Source organism: Electrona antarctica, assembly GCF_951216825.1.
Source record: "Electrona antarctica genome assembly, chromosome: 1".
NCBI classification, from domain to species: Eukaryota; Metazoa; Chordata; class Actinopteri; order Myctophiformes; family Myctophidae; genus Electrona; species Electrona antarctica.
Window position 1 is genome coordinate 3,669,642 of NC_136806.1, and position 19,406 is coordinate 3,689,047.

Below are 19,406 nucleotides of genomic sequence, written 5' to 3' on the forward strand. Positions count from 1 at the left end.
TGGGGACCCCCCAAAATAATTTGGCGACCCCCAGAGGGGTCGCGACCCACGGGTTGAGAACCCCTGGACTAAACGCCTAGTTACCGTCCAGTTCTCGGTGAAGAGGTCACCACCTGGTTAGTAAGAACGTGACCAAAAACTGGACTGTGAATACGAATAGGCCTTAAATGTACAGTCGATTTTGTCGACAAAAATATTTTGGCAGGCCTTGATGGCGTCGTAATTACAGATTTTACACTCGGTTGCGCATGCTAAAAATAGCCTTGCTGCGACACGTTGTGAGCTTGTAGATCTGCTATTTTCAGAGTGCAACAGCCAGACATGAATTACTTGACTTTCAGTTCTACTGGATCTCTTCTCCACTAGTACATTTTAGTCTAGTTTTATTTCGTTGGCAAAATTGTCAACATAATTTAGTCTTAGTTTTAGTCATCATGCATAATAGTTTGTGTTTCGTTTTTCGTCAGTGGAAGAAATAAATCACACCCGTGTGAAGTGAGTGGTGCAACTCCGTGTGGGGGTTCCCAAGGGGGAGAGTTCCAGACCCCCAGGAACGCGCCCAGGAGACCGGGCCGGTTCCGGCGTGCCGCCCCGCGTCCGAAACGGTTGAGAAATGACAGAGTTACCGTGTGGCGGTCCCTCTACTGTACCCTCTACTGTACTGTACTGTACTGTACTGTCACTGTACTGTACTGGCACACCCAAAATCATCATATATACAGTTAATGCATGTGTGTTTGTGTGTGTTAGGTTGCGCACAGGTGGTGAAAAACAACCATGCTGTTTTCGTGCTCATACCTACCCAGCCAGCCAGCCAGCCAGCCAGCCACCCACCCACACACACACATAGCTCCGTAAGGGAGTGGTTGAAAAAACGGTAGTTGACGTATATTTTTCGGCATCGTTTTTGAGTGGTGCAACCATAGGGTGGCCACTCCAAGGTGCAGCTCTGTCCGTCCGTCCGTCCGTCTGTCCCTACTGTATGTTTTTTGTCGACGAAACTCTGGAGAGAACATAATCCAGTGTTTTGCAGCGTGTGAGAGCCAGGATGTCCTGCTAGGCCTTGATAGCCATATTGTTTTGGTTCAGTCTGTCCTGTTATGGTTGAGTTTGTCCTTTAGCAGCAGCTACAGTGGAACCGTGGTCTTTAATCCATTTTGACCTCAGATTCTAAAAATGTCTTCTATATCCTGACAGTTTTCTGTAAAAGCTATGTTTCTATGTCAGTCGTTCTTCGATTTTTCAAAAATAGCAGACCTACAAGCTCGTAGCGCGCCACTTGGTGGCGCGCTATGAGCTTGTAGATCTGCTATTTTTCAATAGCTAAAGCATAACATAATGCTAACACCAAAAGGGGTTCCCGCCCAAAATGGGATAATCCATTCAGGACGGGAACCCCTTTTGGTGTATTTTTAAGCATTATGTTATACTTTAGCTAAAAAATAGCAGATCTACAAGCTCGTAGCGCGGCACCGAGTGCCGCACTACGAGCTTGTAGAGCTGCTATATTTTTTGTTTGAGAAATCGTGAAAATGTGGCGCAAATCTTTGAATATACTGTATAATCTTTCAGAGCGAATGTTTTTCACTCAAATCTTTGCTTCTGGTGGGGGGCGGGGGCGGGGGTCCCTGGAACAACATATTTTCAGATGGTGGTCGGCGGCTAATTACAAATAATTTCCGGGCTCCTTGGCATGAAATAGTTTGAGAACCACTGACATAGAAACATAGGTTTTTCAGAAAACTGTGGATTTAGAAGCCTCTCTTTTTTGTTTTTAGAATGGGCTTGAGGTCTACATGGGCTAATCCCTGTGTGTTGGTTGGCAGGACTACCGTAGTTACCACCGACCTGACTGTTATTCTACTCGTACCCCCATGAACCTCCAAAGCTTATTGATACCGCCCGCGGGGGTCTCAATAAATGTGTTATCTAGTTTGTAATGGGCTCAGGTTTCGAGCTCCATCCCTACTCTTGACTCCTCTTCGACAGGGGTCAGCAACATGTCCCTACACGGACAAATGGACTCGGTCTTGTCCGTGGCACATTGTTTTGATTTTCTGCTTTACACACCATTATAATGTTCTTATTGTGATCATAACACCACCTTACTGAATGAATGCCAAGTCTCCAGGTTCTCTGCAGAAAAGGTATGACAATGATGTACTAATAATGTCATAGTACATCATAGTCTCATAGTGACTATATGACACTATTACATCATAGTCTCATAGTAACTGACACTATTACATCATAGTCTCATAGTGACTATATGACACTATTACATCATAGTCTCATAGTAACTATATGACACTATTACATCATAGTCTCATAGTAACTATATGACACTATTACATCATAGTCTCATAGTAACTATATGACACTATTACATCATAGTCTCATAGTAACTATATGACACTATTACATCATAGTCTCATAGTGACTATATGACACTATTACATCATAGTCTCATAGTAACTATATGACACTATTACATCATAGTCTCATAGTAACTATATGACACTATTACATCATAGTCTCATAGTGACTATATGACACTAGTACATCATAGTCTCATAGTAACTATATGACACTATTACATCATAGTCTCATAGTAACTATATGACACTATTACATCATAGTCTCATAGTAACTATATGACACTATTACATCATAGTCTCATAGTGACTATATGACACTATTACATCATAGTCTCATAGTAACTATATGACACTATTACATCATAGTCTCATAGTGACTATATGACACTATTACATCATAGTCTCATAGTAACTGACACTATTACATCATAGTCTCATAGTAACTATATGACACTATTACATCATAGTCTCATAGTGACTATATGACACTATTACATCATAGTCTCATAGTAACTGACACTATTACATCATAGTCTCATAGTGACTATATGACACTATTACATCATAGTCTCATAGTAACTATATGACACTATTACATCATAGTCTCATAGTAACTATATGACACTATTACATCATAGTCTCATAGTGACTATATGACACTATTACATCATAGTCTCATAGTGACTATATGACACTATTACATCATAGTCTCATAGTAACTATATGACACTATTACATCATAGTCTCATAGTAACTATATGACACTATTACATCATAGTCTCATAGTAACTATATGACACTATTACATCATAGTCTCATAGTGACTATATGACACTATTACATCATAGTCTCATAGTAACTATATGACACTATTACATCATAGTCTCATAGTGACTATATGACACTATTACATCATAGTCTCATAGTGACTATATGACACTATTACATCATAGTCTCATAGTAACTATATGACACTATTACATCATAGTCTCATAGTAACTATATGACACTATTACATCATAGTCTCATAGTGACTATATGACACTATTACATCATAGTCTCATAGTGACTATATGACACTATTACATCATAGTCTCATAGTGACTTTATGACACTATTACATCATAGTCTCATAGTGACTATATGACACTATTACATCATAGTCTCATAGTGACTATATGACACTATTACATCATAGTCTCATAGTAACTATATGACACTATTACATCATAGTCTCATAGTAACTATATGACACTATTACATCATAGTCTCATAGTAACTATATGACACTATTACATCATAGTCTCATAGTGACTATATGACACTATTACATCATAGTCTCATAGTAACTATATGACACTATTACATCATAGTCTCATAGTGACTATATGACACTATTACATCATAGTCTCATAGTAACTGACACTATTACATCATAGTCTCATAGTGACTATATGACACTATTACATCATAGTCTCATAGTAACTATATGACACTATTACATCATAGTCTCATAGTGACTATATGACACTATTACATCATAGTCTCATAGTAACTATATGACACTATTACATCATAGTCTCATAGTAACTATATGACACTATTACATCATAGTCTCATAGTAACTATATGACACTATTACATCATAGTCTCATAGTGACTATATGACACTATTACATCATAGTCTCATAGTGACTATATGACACTATTACATCATAGTCTCATAGTGACTATATGACACTATTACATCATAGTCTCATAGTGACTATATGACACTATTACATCATAGTCTCATAGTAACTATATGACACTATTACATCATAGTCTCATAGTAACTATATGACACTATTACATCATAGTCTCATAGTGACTATATGACACTATTACATCATAGTCTCATAGTGACTATATGACACTATTACATCATAGTCTCATAGTGACTATATGACACTATTACATCATAGTCTCATAGTGACTATATGACACTATTACATCATAGTCTCATAGTGACTATATGACACTATTACATCATAGTCTCATAGTAACTATATGACACTATTACATCATAGTCTCATAGTGACTATATGACACTATTACATCATAGTCTCATAGTAACTATATGACACTATTACATCATAGTCTCATAGTAACTATATGACACTATTACATCATAGTCTCATAGTGACTATATGACACTATTACATCATAGTCTCATAGTGACTATATGACACTATTACATCATAGTCTCATAGTAACTATATGACACTATTACATCATAGTCTCATAGTGACTATATGACACTATTACATCATAGTCTCATAGTGACTATATGACACTATTACATCATAGTCTCATAGTGACTATATGACACTATTACATCATAGTCTCATAGTAACTATATGACACTATTACATCATAGTCTCATAGTGACTATATGACACTATTACATCATAGTCTCATAGTGACTATATGACACTAGTACATCATAGTCTCATAGTGACTATATGACACTATTTCACATTAGGAGTCCAATTATAGAGCAGTGGTTCCCAAAGTGGGGTCCGGGGACCCCCAGGGGTACTTGAGGGAGTTCCAGGGGGGACCCAGCTAAATTATTATTTGTAACCAAATGGACCCTTATGGGTCTGTAACTCAGAGAGTGTACAAATGGAACCAAATGGACCCTAACGGGTCCGTTTGGTTCTTTTTTTGTTTAGTTTATTTCGAACCTTTCACATGTATAACAATACATAATACATTATACACTTGAGTGGCCCGAAAAGGTGTAGGCTGAAGCTAAAAGCTTATAATTGCCTACCTTATTGGTTTACAGAACCAAATAAAAAAGAAATAATAATAATAATGATAATAAAGCTGACAAAACTGTCAGACAGTAAACTAAGAAAATAACATAATAATAGTAATAATAATAATAATAATTAGTAACAGTAACAGAAAACTCAAACCACATACATTAATTAGTTGTCAATATGGTCCGTTGCAGCGTGACTATATTGAAGTATTGCCATCTAGCTGCACCAAACCACACCACACTAGCTCCACCACTAGGTGGAGAATCAAGAAGTGGTCATATATGGTTTGCACATTGAGTTTGTGTATGGAATGATAAGACTCAGACCCTCTATAGACTGCTTCTTTGTAATATTTATTAATATATAAAATATAAATTAACAGCGGTTTTACAACATAAATTGGGGTACCAGAGATAAAAATGCCGTTCAATCGGGGATCTGTGGCATAATGCGTGTGAAACTGGGGGGTCCTTGAAATTGATGTTTCGGAATCACTGCTAGAGCCGTAAAATAGTTCCCTTATCGGGGTCACTGGCATTATGTTTTCGTTTAGTTTCCGTGGCCTAATAAATGTTGATTTGGGGGTCCTTGACACGAACCCCTGCTATAGAGGGTATGCGCATGCTTAAAGTGAATGGCACATCGAGTGGCAAATCCTAGTGGCAAAGCAATATAATAGGCAAAGTGAGTTTAACATTGTTTAATGCAATGCAATTTTCTGTTTGGATGTATGGGCTGTCAAGGCCAGAAAATAGTGTTTTAGCCATTCAGTAGGCCTTTGGAAATGAGGGACCGTCCTACACAAAGGGAGACATCTGGTCATCCTAGTGAATGAGGGACCGTCCTACACAAAGGGAGACATCTGGTCATCCTAGTGAATGAGGGACCGTCCTACACAAAGGGAGACATCTGATCATCCTAGGGAAATGAGGGACCGTCCTACACAAAGGGAGACATCTGGTCATCCTAGTGAATGAGGGACCGTCCTACACAAAGGGAGACATCTGATCATCCTAGGGAAATGAGGGACCGTCCTACACAAAGGGAGACATCTGGTCATCCTAGTGAATGAGGGACCGTCCTACACAAAGGGAGACATCTGGTCATCCTAGTGAATGAGGGACCGTCCTACACAAAGGGAGACATCTGGTCATCCTAGTGAATGAGGGACCGTCCTACACAAAGGGAGACATCTGGTCATCCTAGTGAATGAGGGACCGTCCTACACAAAGGGAGACATCTGGTCATCCTAGTGAATGAGGGACCGTCCTACACAAAGGGAGACATCTGGTCATCCTAGTGAATGAGGGACCGTCCTACACAAAGGGAGACATCTGGTCATCCTAGGGAAATGAGGGACCGTCCTACACAAAGGGAGACATCTGGTCATCCTAGTGAATGAGGGACCGTCCTACACAAAGGGAGACATCTGGTCATCCTAGTGAATGAGGGACCGTCCTACACAAAGGGAGACATCTGGTCATCCTAGTGAATGAGGGACCGTCCTACACAAAGGGAGACATCTGGTCATCCTAGGAAATGAGGGACCGTCCTACACAAAGGGAGACATCTGGTCATCCTAGGCCTTTGGAAATGAGGGACCGTCCTACACAAAGGGAGACATCTGGTCATCCTAGGAAATGAGGGACCGTCCTACACAAAGGGAGACTTCTGGTCATCCTAGGGAAATGAGGGACCGTCCTACACAAAGGGAGACATCTGGTCATCCTAGGCCTTTGGAAATGAGGGACCGTCCTACACAAAGGGAGACATCTGGTCATCCTAGGCCTTTGGAAATGAGGGACCGTCCTACACAAAGGGAGACATCTGGTCATCCTAGGCGGCGGTGGCTCAGGGGGTAGAGTGCCTGGATGGTAACCGCAAGGTTGCCAGTTCGAACCCTGTGGGCTCCCCCAGAGTTAGTGTCGAAGTGTCCTTGAGCAAGACTCTGAACCCCAAATTGCTCCTGATGTGCTGGTTGGTGCCTTGCATGGTTTCCGCTGCCTTCGGTGTGTGAATGTGTGTGTGAATGGGTGAATGTAATGCACAATCTATGTAAAGCGCCTTGGATAAAGGCGCTATATAAATGCACCATTTATCCTAAACTCAGGGTTAATTTTTATTGTTTTGTTCTGTGGTCTCACCCAGTGAGTGGTTCTTGTATTATTATTGTTTGTTCTGTGGTCTCACCCAGTGTGTGGTTCTTGTATTATTATTGTTTGTTCTGTGTTCTCACCCAGTGAGTGGTTCTTGTATTATTATTGTGTGTTCTGTGTTCTCACCCAGTGAGTGGTTCTTGTATTATTATTGTTTGTTCTGTGTTCTCACCCAGTGAGTGGTTCTTGTATTATTATTGTTCTGTGGTCTCACCCAGCGAGTGGTTCTTGTATTATTATTGTGTGTTCTGTGGTCTCACCCAGTGAGTGGTTCTTGTATTATTATTGTTTGTTCTGTGCTCTCACCCAGTGAGTGGTTCTTGTATTATTATTGTTTGTTCTGTGCTCTCACCCAGTGAGTGGTTCTTGTATTATTATTGTTTGTTCTGTGCTCTCACCCAGTGAGTGGTTCTTGTATTATTATTGTTCTGTGGTCTCACCCAGTGAGTGGTTCTTGTATTATTATTGTTCTGTGTTCTCACCCAGTGAGTGGTTCTTGTATTATTATTATTGTTCTGTGGTCTCACCCAGTGAGTGGTTCTTGTATTATTATTATTGTTCTGTGGTCTCACCCAGTGAGTGGTTCTTGTATTATTATTGTTTGTTCTGTGTTCTCACCCAGTGAGTGGTTCTTGTATTATTATTGTTCTGTGGTCTCACCCAGCGAGTGGTTCTTGTATTATTATTGTGTGTTCTGTGGTCTCACCCAGTGAGTGGTTCTTGTATTATTATTGTTTGTTCTGTGCTCTCACCCAGTGAGTGGTTCTTGTATTATTATTGTTTGTTCTGTGCTCTCACCCAGTGAGTGGTTCTTGTATTATTATTGTTTGTTCTGTGCTCTCACCCAGTGAGTGGTTCTTGTATTATTATTGTTCTGTGGTCTCACCCAGTGAGTGGTTCTTGTATTATTATTGTTCTGTGTTCTCACCCAGTGAGTGGTTCTTGTATTATTATTATTGTTCTGTGCTCTCACCCAGTGAGTGGTTCTTGTATTATTATTATTGTTCTGTGGTCTCACCCAGTGAGTGGTTCTTGTATTATTATTATTGTTCTGTGGTCTCACCCAGTGAGTGGTTCTTGTATTATTATTGTTTGTTCTGTGCTCTCACCCAGTGAGTGGTTCTTGTATTGTTATTGTTTGTTCTGTGTTCTCACCCAGTGAGTGGTTCTTGTATTATTATTGTGTGTTCTGTGTTCTCACCCAGTGAGTGGTTCTTGTATTATTATTATTGTTCTGTGGTCTCACCCAGTGAGTGGTTCTTGTATTATTATTGTTTGTTCTGTGTTCTCACCCAGTGAGTGGTTCTTGTATTATTATTGTTTGTTCTGTGTTCTCACCCAGTGAGTGGTTCTTGTATTATTATTGTGTGTTCTGTGTTCTCACCCAGTGAGTGGTTCTTGTATTATTATTGTTCTGTGTTCTCACCCAGTGAGTGGTTCTTGTATTAGTATTGTTCTGTGTTCTCACCCAGTGAGTGGTTCTTGTATTATTATTGTTCTGTGTTCTCACCCAGTGAGTGGTTCTTGTATTATTATTGTTCTGTGCTCTCACCCAGTGAGTGGTTCTTGTATTATTATTGTTCTGTGCTCTCACCCAGTGAGTGGTTCTTGTATTATTATTGTTCTGTGTTCTCACCCAGTGAGTGGTTCTTGTATTATTATTGTTCTGTGTTCTCACCCAGTGAGTGGTTCTTGTATTATTATTGTTCTGTGTTCTCACCCAGCGAGTGGTTCTTGTATTATTATTGTTCTGTGGTCTCACCCAGTGAGTGGTTCTTGTATTATTATTGTTTGTTCTGTGTTCTCACCCAGTGAGTGGTTCTTCCCGTTGGTGTCAGACAGAACGATGGTGACGGTTCGTCGGCACTCCTCGCCGGGCCACACCCCGTCCGACACCAGGTACACCATCACGGACGCGGCCACGCCCGGCCGGGCGAACGCCACCTGGAAACCAGACAAACCACACTCAGAACGCCACCTGGAAACCAGACAAACCACACTCAGAACGCCACCTGGAAACCAGACAAACCACACTCAGAACGCCACCTGGAAACCAGACAAACCACACTCAGAACGCCACCTGGAAACCAGACAAACCACACTCAGAACGTCACCTGGAAACCAGACAAACCACACTCAGAACGTCACCTGGAAACCAGACAAACCACACTCAGAACGTCTTCGCAACTACACTCATGGAACGAAAGCAGAATATACAATCTCAAGACTGAAAATGTAATGATGATGATTTAAGGGCCGACCCTCGCTATAACTCTATGGGAGCAGCCTTATAACTCTATGGGAGCAGCCTTATAACTCTATGGGAGCAGCCTTATAACTCTATGGGGAGCAGCCTTATAACTCTATGGGAGCAGCCTTATAACTCTATGGGAGCAGCCTTATAACTCTATGGGGAGCAGCCTTATAACTCTATGGGAGCAGCCTTATAACTCTATGGGAGCAGCCTTATAACTCTATGGGAGCAGCCTTATAACTATATGGGAGCAGCCTTATAACTCTATGGGAGCAGCCTTATAACTCTATGGGAGCAGCCTTATAACTCTATGGGGAGCAGCCTTATAACTCTATGGGAGCAGCCTTATAACTCTATGGGGAGCAGCCTTATAACTCTATGGGAGCAGCCTTATAACTCTATGGAAGCAGCCTTATAACTATATGGGAGCAGCCTTATAACTCTATGGGGAGCAGCCTTATAACTCTATGGAAGCAGCCTTATAACTCTATGGGAGCAGCCTTATAACTCTATGGGAGCAGCCTTATAACTCTATGGGGAGCAGCCTTATAACTCTATGGAAGCAGCCTTATAACTCTATGGAAGCAGCCTTATAACTCTATGGGAGCAGCCTTATAACTCTATGGGGAGCAGCCTTATAACTCTATGGGAGCAGCCTTATAACTCTATGGGGAGCAGCCTTATAACTCTATGGGAGCAGCCTTGTAACTCTATGGAAGCAGCCTTATAACTCTATGGGAGCAGCCTTATAACTCTATGGGAGCAGCCTTATAACTCTATGGGAGCAGCCTTATAACTCTATGGGGAGCAGCCTTATAACTCTATGGGAGCAGCCTTATAACTCTATGGGGAGCAGCCTTATAACTCTATGGGAGCAGCCTTATAACTCTATGGGGAGCAGCCTTATAACTCTATGGGAGCAGCCTTATAACTCTATGGGGAGCAGCCTTATAACTCTATGGGAGCAGCCTTGTAACTCTATGGAAGCAGCCTTATAACTCTATGGGAGCAGCCTTATAACTCTATGGGAGCAGCCTTATAACTCTATGGGAGCAGCCTTATAACTCTATGGGGAGCAGCCTTATAACTCTATGGGAGCAGCCTTATAACTCTATGGGGAGCAGCCTTATAACTCTATGGGAGCAGCCTTATAACTCTATGGGGAGCAGCCTTATAACTCTATGGGAGCAGCCTTATAACTCTATGGGGAGCAGCCTTATAAATCTATGGGGAGCAGCCTTATAACTCTATGGAAGCAGCCTTATAACTCTATGGGAGCAGCCTTATAACTCTATGGAAGCAGCCTTATAACTCTATGGGAGCAGCCTTATAACTCTATGGGGAGCAGCCTTATAACTCCATGGGAGCAGCCTTATAACTCTATGGGAGCAGCCTTATAACTCTATGGGAGCAGCCTTATAACTCTATGGGGAGCAGCCTTATAACTCTATGGGAGCAGCCTTATAACTCTATGTTGAGCAGCCTTATAACTCTATGGGAGCAGCCTTATAACTCTATGGGGAGCAGCCTTATAACTCTATGGGAGCAGCCTTATAACTCTATGGGGAGCAGCCTTATAAATCTATGGGGAGCAGCCTTATAACTCTATGGAAGCAGCCTTATAACTCTATGGGAGCAGTCTTATAACTCTATGGGAGCAGCCTTATAACTCTATGGAAGCAACCTTATAACTCTATGGGGAGCAGCCTTATAACTCTATGGGAGCAGCCTTATAACTCTATGGGGAGCAGCCTTATAACTCTATGGGAGCAGCCTTATAACTCTATGGGGAGCAGCCTTATAACTCTATGGGAGCAGCGGTGATAGTGCTGGCGGTGCTCTGAACGCACGCACGTTCATTCACTGGGCGCGCGAACACAACAAATATCGTTCTTGATGGTTACGCGCAGGCCAGGGCCCTCGGAGGGGTTGATTCGGCACTGCTAATCTCTACCATGGCTTCTACCACTGCTAATCTCTACCATGGCTTCTACCCCTGCTAATCTCTACCATGGCTTCTACCACTGCTAATCTCTACCATGGCTTCTACCCCTGCTAATCACTACCATGGCTTCTACCACTGCTAATCTCTACCATGGCTTCTACCACTGCTAATCTCTACCATGGCTTCTACCACTGCTAATCTCTACCATGGCTTCTACCCCTGCTAATCTCTACCATGGCTTCTACCACTGCTAATCTCTACCATGGCTTCTACCACTGCTAATCTCTACCATGGCTTCTACCACTGCTAATCTCTACCATGGCTTCTACCCCTGCTAATCTCTACCATGGCTTCTACCACTGCTAATCTCTACCATGGCTTCTACCCCTGCTAATCTCTACCATGGCTTCTACTACTGCTAATCTCTACCATGGCTTTTACCCCTGCTAATCTCTACCATGGCTTCTACCACTGCTAATCTCTACCATGGCTTCTACCACTGCTAATCTCTACCATGGCTTCTACCACTGCTAATCTCTACCATGGCTTCTACCACTGCTAATCTCTACCATGGCTTCTACCCCTGCTAATCTCTACCATGGCTTCTACCCCTGCTAATCTCTACCATGGCTTCTACCACTGCTAATCTCTACCATGGCTTCTACCCCTGCTAATCTCTACCATGGCTTCTACCACTGCTAATCTCTACCATGGCTTCTACCCCTGCTAATCTCTACCATGGCTTCTACCACTGCTAATCTCTACCATGGCTTCTACCACTGCTAATCTCTACCATGGCTTCTACCACTGCTAATCTCTACCATGGCTTCTACCCCTGCTAATCTCTACCATGGCTTCTACCACTGCTAATCTCTACCATGGCTTCTACCCCTGCTAATCTCTACCATGGCTTCTACCCCTGCTAATCTCTACCATGGCTTCTACCACTGCTAATCTCTACCATGGCTTCTACCCCTGCTAATCTCTACCATGGCTTCTACCCCTGCTAATCTATACCATGGCTTCTACCACTGCTAATCTCTACCATGGCTTCGCAAACCTTTCAGCCCTCGACCCCAACATAATGCTGCCATTCTACAGTACCTGTGTGTGCAATCTCTACTAGGTGATTTTCTTTTTTTTGTCAAATTGCTGCACTTTTGTCTATTCGTGTATTTTTAGGTGAGGTACCTTAAGCCAGACCGGATGGTCCAGTTCATTGTGTGAGATGGACTGGGCAGTACACGGGAACCAAGCGTCAGTGGACTTCTCATTCAGCTCCAGATAATGAGATCTGCAGGACTTGAGCACAGAAAAAACATAATTATAGTTACCATATATTTACCAAATAGTTACCATTTGGTTCCATGTGTTACCATGGTGTTACCGGTGTTACCCGGTTCCAGCGAGCCGGAACTATAGTGGCCCTCTGGAGTGAGTGTGGAACTATAGTGGCCCTCTGGAGTGAGTGTGGAACTATAGTGGCCCTCTGGAGTGAGTGTGGAACTATAGTGGCCCTCTGGCGTGAGTGTGGAACTATAGTGGCCCTCTGGAGTGAGTGTGGAACTATAGTGGCCATCTGGAGTGAGTGTGGAACTATAGTGGCCCTCTGGAGTGAGTGTGGAACTATAATGGCTATAGTGGCCCTCTGGAGTGAGTGTGGAACTATAGTGGCCCTCTGGAGTGAGTGTGGAACTATAGTGGCCCTCTGGCGTGAGTGTGTAACTATAGTGGCCCTCTGGAGTGAGTGTGGAACTATAGTGGCCATCTGGAGTGAGTGTGGAACTATAGTGGCCCTCTGGAGTGAGTGTGGAACTATAATGGCTATAGTGGCCCTCTGGAGTGAGTGTGGAACTATAGTGGCCCTCTGGAGTGAGTGTGGAACTATAGTGGCCTTCTGGAGTGAGTGTGGAACTATAGTGGCCCTCTGGAGTGAGTGTGGAACTATAGTGGCCCTCTGGAGTGAGTGTGGAACTATAGTGGCCCTCTGGAGTGAGTGTGGAACTATAGTGGCCCTCTGGAGTGAGTGTGGAACTATAATGGTCCTCTGGAGTGAGTGTGGAACTATAGTGGCCCTCTGGAGTGAGTGTGGAACTATAGTGGCCCTCTGGAGTGAGTGTGGAAATATAGTGGCCCTCTGGAGTGAGTGTGGAACTATAGTGGCCCTCTGGAGTGAGTGTGGAACTATAGTGGCCCTCTGGAGTGAGTGTGGAACTATAGTGGCCCTCTGGAGTGAGTGTGGAACTATAGTGGCCCTCTGGAGTGAGTGTGGAACTATAATGGCCCTCTGGAGTGAGTGTGGAACTATAGTGGCCCTCTGGAGTGAGTGTGGAACTATAATGGCCCTCTGGAGTGAGTGTGGAACTATAGTGGCCCTCTGGAGTGAGTGTGGAACTATAATGGCCCTCTGGAGTGAGTGTGGAACTATAGTGGCCCTCTGGAGTGAGTGTGGAACTATAGTGGCCCTCTGGAGTGAGTGTGGAACTATAGTGGCCCTCTGGAGTGAGTGTGGAACTATAGTGGCCCTCTGGAGTGAGTGTGGAACTATAATGGCCCTCTGGAGTGAGTGTGGAACTATAGTGGCCCTCTGGAGTGAGTGTGGTGGAACTATAGTGGCCCTCTGGAGTGAGTGTGGAACTATAATGGCCCTCTGGAGTGAGTGTGGAACTATAGTGGCCCTCTGGAGTGAGTGTGGAACTATAGTGGCCCTCTGGAGTGAGTGTGGAACTATAGTGGCCCTCTGGAGTGAGTGTGGAACTATAGTGGCCCTCTGGAGTGAGTGTGGAACTATAATGGCCCTCTGGAGTGAGTGTGGAACTATAGTGGCCCTCTGGAGTGAGTGTGGAACTATAGTGGCCCTCTGGAGTGAGTGTGGAACTATAGTGGCCCTCTGGAGTGAGTGTGGAACTATAGTGGCCCTCTGGAGTGAGTGTGGAACTATAGTGGCCCTCTGGAGTGAGTGTGGAACTATAGTGGCCCTCTGGAGTGAGTGTGGAACTATAGTGGCCCTCTGGAGTGAGTGTGGAACTATAGTGGCCCTCTGGAGTGAGTGTGGAACTATAGTAGCCCTCTGGAGTGAGTGTGGAACTATAGTGGCCCTCTGGAGTGAGTGTGGAACTATAGTGGCCCTCTGGAGTGAGTGTGGAACTATAATGGCTATAGTGGCCCTCTGGAGTGAGTGTGGAACTATAGTGGCTATAGTGGCCCTCCCCATGGTCAAAGTTGCCCAACTCTGGCATAGAGCAGGTGTAGTGAGGGCTCCACATGTGTGTAATCATCTTCCATTGGAAGTTTGACAAGCTAAACCTCGTTATGCACTTTTAAGACTCTCCTAAAGACTCACTTTAATAGGATGGCTTTTTTACTAGAGTTTGATTGCATTTGTTTTAAATTGAATTGCCATGTCTTTTTTATTTAGACATGGCGTTTTGTTTGCTTTTGTTTTCCCACATTGTAGAAGCGAGCTTCAGCATATATCAAAAATCATTGTGAAGAGACAGAAACAATTAAGTTGTATCTACAAGGAAGTACCGGCACTTCGAGAAAAAAAAGCTGTCAAGATAGCAAATGACCTCCTCTCATCCACTCCAGTTCAAATTACCTCCTCTCATCCACTCCAGTTCAAATGACCTCCTCTCATCCACTCCAGTTCAAATGACCCCTCTCATCCACTCCAGTTCAAATGACCTCCTCTCATCCACTCCAGTTCAAATGACCCCTCTCATCCACTCCAGTTCAAATTACCTCCTCTCATCCACTCCAGTTCAAACTACTTCCATCTGGTAGACGGTACAAAGTACCAAAAGATAACCATAACTACTTTAAAAAATCCTTAATTTCTAATTCCATTAAGGCAGTAAAGGCACTAAATGATACCATGTCTCGCTAGATTATTATTATTATTATTATTTATGTATTTGCCACTGTTGTCCTGCATTTTTGCCATGATTGTGTAAGTGTTGCAAGAACCCAAGTTTCTTCATTGATAGATAGAAACATCACATGGTACCAGGAGTGGTCATGAGTCGTCATGATGGAAAGTGTGAAGCCGCCAGACGCAGTGAATTGGACTGGTAATGTGGACTATGAGTGGCGTACCTTCAAAACACACCATCAAACACACACCTCAACACCTTGGAGTTTGCCAACGCAGAAGACAAAGATACGTTTGATGAGGTTGTCAGGAAGTGTGATGAACACTGTTCACCAAAGACAAATGAAACCTCTGAAAGGTGTATGTGTTCCGCTCCAGAATGCAACAGCCTGCAGAAAGTGTTGATGTGTTTCTGACGGATTTATGCAACTTTAAAGATGTGGATGATTCTATGATCCGAGATCAGCTTGTGTTTGGCATACAAGATTCAAAGTTAAGGGAGAGGTTACTGCGGGAGACAGATCGAGCTAACCCTTGAAGCAGCTGTGAAAATATGCCATGCCAGTGAATTGGCGATACAGCACGCCAGGACATTTGCAGCAGTCGCCATGATCTCCAGAAAGACATACAACAAACACTTTGTGAAAAGAGGAGTTAACGGGCAATTATGGGCACTGTATTTTGCCCGTAAACCTCAAGTTTAGCAGCATATACAGTTAATATACAGGCGTGATGGTACAATTCGGGAGTTTACCGGAGCTTGTTGGAAAGTTTAACGGGAGTTTCCTGTAATATACACATCCGTATTCCATGCCTTTAGCGCAATGAAATAAGCACAGAGGCTGCAGTCCAATCAGACCGGCCCACCACAACCAGCGTGCAGATGGCAGAAACTCTACCGCCCGCTCCGTCGAGGCACACACAAACAAACAAGCCCTAATACCACCACTTTTACAGAACAACATAAATGATACAAACCAAAAGACAACTACACAACCCTTTGTAGAGGGTTTATTTGTCACAGTTATGGTGAAATTATCATGATGGCACTGGCAGAATGGCAGCACGCCCGGACCTTTCCTGGTGGCCTGCCGCCTAGTGGCCTGCCTGCCTGTTTTTAGCATGGCGGCCCCCTACGGTCGCGGCCCACCAGGAATATGCCCGGTACGTCCTGTGGCCAGTCCAGCCCTGCCGGGGAACAAGGCAGAGGTGAACGTGTACACACAGTGGAGCTGTGGAGGGTGAACGTGTACACACAGTGGAGCTGTGGAGGAATATCACACAGGAGAGGAACATGACTTGTGTGATACCTTCTTTGTGGGCATGATGACACAGGATGTGGACAACATGCCTGAAGAGACCAAACAGTCAAGTGTGAATGGAGTGGAGCAGGACCAGTGGACGGAGTCATTGCACATACATGGAGCTAAAGTTCCTTTCAAACTGGATACAGGAACAAAGGCTAACGTGATAAATGAACTTCACATCAGAAACATGAACGTGAAGCCACACGTTCGTCTTAATCTAATTCCACTACAATGGACAGCCCATCCCTACAAGAGGAATGTGCAGACTGAAGGTGAGAGTTAAAGGAAAAGAACATCACCTCATGTTTCTAATTGTTCCAGATGGACATGACTCACTGTTGGGAGATGAAGCATGTGAAAAATTAGGTCTAGTCGAGAGGATGTATAGCATCAAAAGAAATGCACAGAACAACGTGATTTACCATACACCTACAAGATCCAACTAAAAGATGATGCACAGCCAGTCATTCATGCTCCCAGGCCAGTTCCTGCAGCACTCGGAGAGAAGTTAAAGCAAGAGCTCGACCGAATGACGTCACTGGGAGTTATAAAGACACCAGTGTGTGTGTCAAGAAACCAAATGGTGATCTACGTGTGTGCATGGATCCAAAAGACCTAAATGGTAAATGGTGCATTTTTATATAGCGCCTTTATCCAAGGCGCTTTACATAGATTGTGCATTGCATTCACCCATTCACACACACATTCATACACCGATTGCGGCGGAAGCCATGCAAGGTACCAACCAGCACATCGGGAGCAATTTGGGGTTCAGTGTCTTGCCCAAGGACACTTCGACATGTAGACAGGAGGAGCCGGGATTCGAACCGCCGACCCATGGATCATTGGACGACCTGCTCTACCTCCTGAGCCACAGTCGACCTAAATGCCAATATTAAAAGAGAACACTATCAGAGTCCAACCCGAGAGGTGTTGGAATCTGACAAGTGCTGACAAGTGAAATGGCCGGTGCAAAATACTTCAGTAAACTGGATGCTTCACAGGGCTTTTGGCAGATAAAACTGCATGAAGACAGCACAAAGTACTGTACATTCAATACACCGTTTGGCCGCTACACTCGTTTAGAGAATGCCTTTTGGAATATGCTCTGCACCTGCAGTGCTCCAACGATGGAGCACATCCTGGAAGGCGTAGAAGGATCACGGGTGTTCGTTGATGATGTCGTTGTGTGGGGATCCACACTGGAGCAGCACTATGAGAGACTCAAACATCAAAAAGCATGGACTAAAGCTGAACAGAGCAAAATGCCAGTTCTAAAACGGTTAGTCCCAATACTTGATTCTGATTGGCTGGTTACCGCCACGTGACCGGTGTAAATTTCACCGATAACCCACACCTTCAATCACTTTATATCATTCGCAGCTGATTCCGCATCTCTGTAGCTGTACTGGGGAAGGGGAGCGCTTGATTGCCTTACAAACCCATGCCGTGCGGGCGTCTAAGCACCGCCCGGCTCATATGACTGTGAATGTGTGGCTCCAGGCGGCCCCGTAAAGACATCAAGCGCTATTCTCCCGTCACATAGCCTACTTGCAGCAAAACAAGGAAGTGATGTGGCTCGCTCTGGTGGCGCAAAGCGTAGCTACTTTTGTGAATTTAATAGTTTTATTAGGTTAATATTGCTATATGTTTGTAACCGTTTTAGAAAAGCAATAAGCCACTCGAGGCCCCAGCTTACCGGGTATTTTACAATGGCTGGGAGGGTAGAAGACCCTCGGCTGCGCCTCAGGTCTGCCTACGCCTCCCAGCCATTGTAAAATACCCGGTAACCTGAGACCTCTCGTGGCGTATTGCTTTATTCTGGGAGACAAGCTGTCGAGTGCAGGTATTGAGCCTGACTCATCAAAGAATGGAATCGGAGCAGTGTTGCTACAAGCAGATGGAGAAGATTGGAGGCTGGTTGACTATGCGTCAAGAACAATGACACAAACTGAATGTCGCTATGCACAAATTGAAAAGGAGTGCTTAGGACAAGTGTATGGATTTGAAAAGTTCCACAGATATGTGTATGGCCTACCCAAGTTTGTGGCAGAGACAGACCACAAACCATTAATCTCCATAATCAAGAAAAACCTCAGTGAGATGTCACCACAAATACAAAGACTCATGATGAAGCTGCAACGTTATGATTTCGAGCTGACATACACACCAGGTAAACACATTGTGATGGCTGATACTCTGTCCAGGGCAACAACACAGAGTGACACACCAGTGAGCTCTACAGAGACTGATGTTCAATTACATGTGAACTTGATTACAGCATCACCTGTGTCAGACAGGAAATCTAAGCAGATTGTAGCCGAAACGGAACCCAGTACTACAGAGGGTCATGAAAAATCTGAAAGAGAACTGGCCTCGAGGTGAATGTCAACCATATTATAACATCAGAGCAGGGCTGAGTGTGATGAATGGACTTCTAAAGACTTCTAAAGAGATGTTGAAAAGACTTCACGAGGGGAACCTCGGAATGGAGAAATGTAAGAGAAGAGCCAGAACATCAATGTATTGGCCAGGAATCAACACAGACATTGACAAGATGGTTTGGAGCTGTGAAACTTGTCTGAAACATCATGCCAAGCAGCAGAAAGAGCCCATGGTAACCACAGACCTACCTACTGTTCCTTGGCAGAAAGGTGGAACTGACTTGTTCCACCTGGA

The 19,406-nt window shown here is 43.7% G+C and overlaps 2 protein-coding genes across 2 annotated transcripts in view; both read right to left on the reverse strand.

The window, feature by feature from the left end:
* The window catches only part of astn1 (astrotactin 1), a gene marked incomplete at its 3' end in the record, with an annotated part of 1,033,675 nt that overhangs the window by 253,993 nt on the left and 760,276 nt on the right, over positions 1-19,406 (reverse strand). The window lies entirely within an intron of this gene.
* The window catches only part of pappa2 (pappalysin 2), a gene marked incomplete at both ends in the record, with an annotated part of 278,401 nt that overhangs the window by 119,089 nt on the left and 139,906 nt on the right, over positions 1-19,406 (reverse strand). Inside the window, 3 exons of the mRNA XM_079505807.1 lie at positions 85-113; positions 9,156-9,291; positions 12,738-12,848. Of these exons, the coding sequence (XP_079361933.1) occupies positions 85-113; positions 9,156-9,291; positions 12,738-12,848 (276 nt within the window). The remainder of the gene's footprint in view (positions 1-84; positions 114-9,155; positions 9,292-12,737; positions 12,849-19,406) is intronic.